The sequence below is a fragment of the Corticium candelabrum genome, chromosome 22 (genome assembly GCF_963422355.1).
Source record: "Corticium candelabrum chromosome 22, ooCorCand1.1, whole genome shotgun sequence".
NCBI classification, from domain to species: Eukaryota; Metazoa; Porifera; class Homoscleromorpha; order Homosclerophorida; family Plakinidae; genus Corticium; species Corticium candelabrum.
In genome coordinates, this window is record NC_085106.1 from 900,201 (window position 1) to 905,200 (window position 5,000).

Sequence of the window (5,000 nt, forward strand, 5' to 3'; positions counted from 1 at the left end):
ATCCTAATCTAGTACTCAGAACCGGACCGCCAGCACGTCTGGGAAGAGGCGGCACCTTTGACAAACCATACTGCCGATGACGTCATCAATGTTGATGACGTCATATAATATATAAATATGACGTCACTATTTTAATAACGTACGATAATGCCGTCTGTGTTTGGTTGATTTTCTATGCACCAGTGCAGCCACTCTAAGTCTTCAAACGCTCTGCATGTAGTCATCTCGGGCTCGGAGAACTTGTCCATGTTGGTCTGCACAGAAGATCACGTGACCACGTTACAACTAACGTACGAGTGAGAGCATGACCAACCACTGTGCGTATCTTGTACTTATATACAAAACCATCCTTCTCGGCGTCTAATACTTTAACCCGCAACACCAACTCGGAATCGTTCTCTTCCATTATTTGCGCATGCGTATTGCAATTTGTCACAAAACTAACGTGCGTTAACAAGATCTAAAAAGTTAACGTACGCTAACAAACAAGTAAACCCCGTATTATTGTTTTAAAAATTAATATTAATATTTATAGGCTACGTATTTGTGCTTGCAAAATAAAGTTAGTTAAAATGATTAATATTAAGTGTTATGACATCATTTTTTGTATACTATATATATAGACCCTCTTCAATACAAAATATCAAAATATTGAAATTTCAAATTCAAATCAACAAATCTAGAAAACTGTACACACTAGTCGTACAAGAGCACAAGTGGCAACAAGACTTAGACATGTCTCTCTACAATAGCAATCTCCAATCATCAAAAATGTCACACACTCACATCACACAGCTACAAGAAATTTCACTGCAATAAGCTGAGGCTAGAAATCGTGATGCAGTCAAAGTTTGGGAGCACTTCGATCGTTCGTTTCCGCTTTTTTCAGTCCTCCCTTCTTGAATCCTGCAATAGAGCTGAGAAGGTCACCCCTGCCTGACCCCCCTGAAGACGTTTGTGTCTGTGCAGCAGGTGGTGAGGGGTTACTAGCAGGTGGTGGTGGTGCTGGAGGTGCTGATCGTTGAGGAGGTGGAGTGTCTGCTGGAGATTTGGATTTTTGTTTGCTCGTTGTTGCTGATGCTCGGCTCTTTGCCTTTTCTTCTTTGTATTGTTGTCGAAATTTCTCGACTTTCTTGTCGTGAGATGCTTGCCGGGATTTCTCTTTGTCGGCTTTCTTGATACGATCGACCTGATTTAATTGTGAGCCAGTAAGTAGAGACCACGTTTCGATATGATACTCATCATAGAGTCATGCATGTTTGTGTCTGTGTCTGTCTAGTGTGCAATGAAATACTGTACTAACTAAAGTTTGAAGTTTATCTGTCTGTCTGTCTTGTCTGTCTTGTCTGTCTGTCTTGTCTGTCTTGTCTGTCTGTCTGTCTGTCTCTTTGTCTGTCTGTCTGTCTGTCTGTTATTTGTCTGTCTGTCTGTCTGTCTGTCTGTCAATACATATATTTCCATTACAATGAAATTTCCATCAAACTCTAAAAGCAAACCTAAAGTCCACTACATAATAATTACTACATAATACATTAGCCCCATATGGGGGAATAAAACTTAAAAGAAGCTACTTAACTACAAGTTGTGCAAAGTCAGTGTTTCTACTAAGGGTCTTAGGTCCAGAACTGATCATCATGAGTTGTCTGTCTGCCTGTCTGTCTGCCCAGACATTACATTCTTTGATGCAGAATCGGGACAAAATCTAGATGTTGACATATCATTGGCACACCCATGGAGTCAAGGCATTCTAAAACGATCCATCAGGGAGGATGGGTTTGCTGCCCGCACAAGAGAAGAGAAGAAGACCAATAAGTATACAGGAGTAATTCTACCAGGAGGGACGTCATCAAAGTGTATACCACTAGTGCTTGAGCACTTTGGTAGATGGGGCCTGCAAGCCGATGCCTTCTTACACACTCTCTCAAAACAGTGCAGCCGTATGGAGGAAGACCCATTTCGTAGTGCAGAACAATTCAAAACTTTTTGGAGGAAACGGTTCTCTTGATTCTTTAAAGATGCAATGCAAAAGTAATCCTGAAAAAATTGTCAAGAGTTTCAGAAACAAAGAATGACATGGACAAGCTTTTTGACTTTAATGTACAGATCCAAGTCCACTAATGTTTTAAAGTATTTCGCTGTGAAGGACTGGTTTATCATAGAAGTTTAGGATGTGTACAAGTAGAGGATCTGTAACAATAAAATAATCTGTCTGTCTGTCTGTCTGTCTGTCTGTCTGTCTGTCTGTCTGTCAGACATGGAGGTAAGCATGGTGAACGCGAGGCCAACAGCGCTTATTCTAAGTTTCTCAATGGTGCTTGGAGTGACCTGCTTCAGCTAGAAACGTCTTTTGAAGGTTCTAAGAAAAGTTTTATGGCCAAAGAACATGCTAAGAGATCTGCTGCTTTAAGATTAGTACGATGTGGAGAGCTTTCCAAGGCAGCTCGCATACTCACCAGCAATGGTTTAGCACCATCTTCAGCTGAAACGATTAAGAAACTGTCATCGAAACATTCCAAATGAATTGAAAGCTTGGGATCAATGCCTTCGCTAGAATCATCTTTTTCTTTGAATGCAGAAGACTTTTTCAATGTTGTCAAAAGCTTGCCAAGAGGTACCGGTACTGGTCCCTCGGGGTGGCGTTTTGAACATTTGAAAGTATTGTTAGAAGATGAAGTAACAGCAGATGGCCTCTTCACAGCATGTTCTCTAATGGCTAGAGGCGACTTGCCTCTTGAGATTGCCAAACTGCTCTCAGCATCAAGATTGATAGCTCTGCCTAAATGCAACGGAGACGTTCGCCCCATTGCTATTGGTGAATGCTTACGATGTATCACAGCTAGAGTCATCTGTCGTCAAAAAAGAGAAGCCTTTGCTGATTACTTCTGCCCAATGCAACATGGTGTGTCAACTCCAAGTGGTTCTGAGCTTGTTGCTCACCACATTAAATTGCTTTTGGAGCGTAACAATGACTGGGTTGCTATAAAAACTGACGTGAAAAATGCATTCAATTCAATCAGCAGGAAAGAGTTGTTACAACAGTGCCGTTCTACATTTCAAGATATATCAAAGCATGTGTACCAGATGTACTTTGATTTCAGTTCACTAGTCGCCTTGCAGAATGGTCAACCAGTTTTGCTACAATCTGAGGTTGGGGTTCACCAAGGTGACCCATTAGGTCCTGCTCTGTTTGCCATGGCTATCCACCCAACTTTGGTGGATCTTCAGAACACTTTCTCCAACATTCAAATCCTAGCATACTTGGATGATGTGTTCTTGGTTGGTTTGCCAAATGACGTTATGGAAGCCTTTACTTCTTTACAATGCAATTTCTCAGCCATTGGCTTAGATATTGCTTGTCAGAAATGTAAGAGTTATTGTCCATCTCCAGCTATCAAAATTCCTGATTGTCAACTTCCTGTTACACCTGAAGGCATAGTTATATTGGGAATGCCTCTTGGAAATGCTGAATTTGTATCCAATTTTTGCTCTACGTATGCTAACACTGGGGAACAACTATGTGACCAATTGTCTTCTTTGAAAAAGCGCTTCATTATTGCTCAAGTATTGTCATGTTCCACGATTGAATTACTTAGCTCGTGTTGTTCCTCCAACTTTACTGACATCTGCAGCAGAAATTCACGATTCACAGACACGCAAAGTTTTCTCTGAATTACTATCTTATCACCAACTCAGTGACTTGGCATGGCAACAAGCCACTCTACCAGTCCGACTAGGTGGTTTTGTTCTAACATCTGTCAAATCTATAGCAGCTTGTGCTTTCTTAGCCTCGTGGGTTGAAGCAATAGATGCACTACCCAAGCGTTTTCCTGACTTGAGAGTAGATTTAGATTTGCTTCTGAAAGGATCTTCGGGATCTGCTACAGGTCCGACACTAAAGAGCCTCATTCCCTCGAATGAACTGTTTGAGTACTTACCTGCTAGTGGCAAATTACAGAAGCGATTATCTAATGATTTGTTTGAATCTATGTCTCGTGATACAGTGAAGTCAACAAGAGATGCTGCCAGAATTCACTCTTTACATGGGGCAGGTGCAGGTGCTTGGGTCAATGCTGTTACAACCTCGATGTGTTTCGCACTTGATTCTTGTGTTTATCGCTTGGCGTCATATCTGAGGTTGGGCTTGCCAGTCTGTTCTCTGGAGTGGTTGAGTTCGTGTCAGTGCGGAGCAGTTCTTGACGACAGCGGGTATCATCTTTTAACATGCAAGGTTGGTGGTGGCCCAGTTTGGAGTCATGAATCCATTGCAAATGTTTGGGCTGATTGTTTAAGTGAACTTCACATACCACACAGGAGAGAGCCAAGACATCGCTACTCAAACTCGGATAACAGACCAGACATTATAGCACTTGATACATCTTCTGGTATGAGTATTGATTTAGACATCTCTCTTGCCCATCCCTGGAGCTCAGAGGTATTTCCCTCATCCTCAAAAGTAGATGGTCTAGCTTTGAAGCGAAGAGAAGAAAAGAAAAAAATCAAATATCAAGATGAAAGGCTACCAACTGGCAACCAAATAATCTTTAAGCCTTTAGTCATTGAACACTTCTGTAGATGGGGTGATGAAGGAGACCAATACCTACGTTCTCTCGGATCTCAATCTTTTGATAAAAATGGTCGGCACAACTCGGCACAATTTATGTATCACTGGCGGAAAAGGTTCAGCATTCAATTACAGCAATGCAATGCTAGAGTAATCCAATGCAAGATGTCATCCTTGGGTTGCAGAGTCCACGCAAAAACAAGCCGCTTTCATCTCCAATAATTAGTGTTGTAATAACTGGACCCTCTTTGGGTTCTTTAGTAGTTAGAAAATGTAATTTTTAGTTCTCAGTTGGTTCAGTAGTTGATATTTGTCTGTTTGTCTGTCTGTCTGTCTGTCTGTCTGTCTGTCTTGACAGGAAAGAGAATGAAAACACCAACAGAAAGAAACCGTGTCTGCCTGTTGTTTGAGACAGTCGACCATCACTTGTGGATTTTGG

General features: G+C 41.5%; 2 protein-coding genes across 3 annotated transcripts in view; both read right to left on the reverse strand.

Moving 5' to 3' along the window:
• LOC134197522 (sorting nexin-6-like) overlaps positions 1-417 on the reverse strand; it is a 4,337-nt gene extending 3,920 nt beyond the window's left edge. Inside the window, exons 1-3 of one of the 2 annotated variants that reach the window (XM_062666861.1) lie at positions 314-417; positions 144-254; positions 1-55 (exon numbers count right to left, since the gene is read on the reverse strand). The exon at positions 1-55 is cut by the window's left edge and continues 21 nt beyond it. In XM_062666861.1, the coding sequence (XP_062522845.1) occupies positions 1-55; positions 144-254; positions 314-406 (259 nt within the window). In that variant the 5' untranslated portion in view covers positions 407-417. Of the gene's footprint in view, positions 71-143; positions 255-313 lie in introns of both variants that reach the window. The other variant, XM_062666860.1, reaches the window with a different exon arrangement.
• A 255-nt stretch (positions 418-672) lies between these two features.
• The window catches only part of LOC134197165 (PX domain-containing protein kinase-like protein), an 11,053-nt gene continuing 6,725 nt past the window's right edge, over positions 673-5,000 (reverse strand). Inside the window, exon 16 of the mRNA XM_062666437.1 lies at positions 673-1,189. Within this exon, the coding sequence (XP_062522421.1) occupies positions 845-1,189 (345 nt within the window). The 3' untranslated portion in view covers positions 673-844. The remainder of the gene's footprint in view (positions 1,190-5,000) is intronic.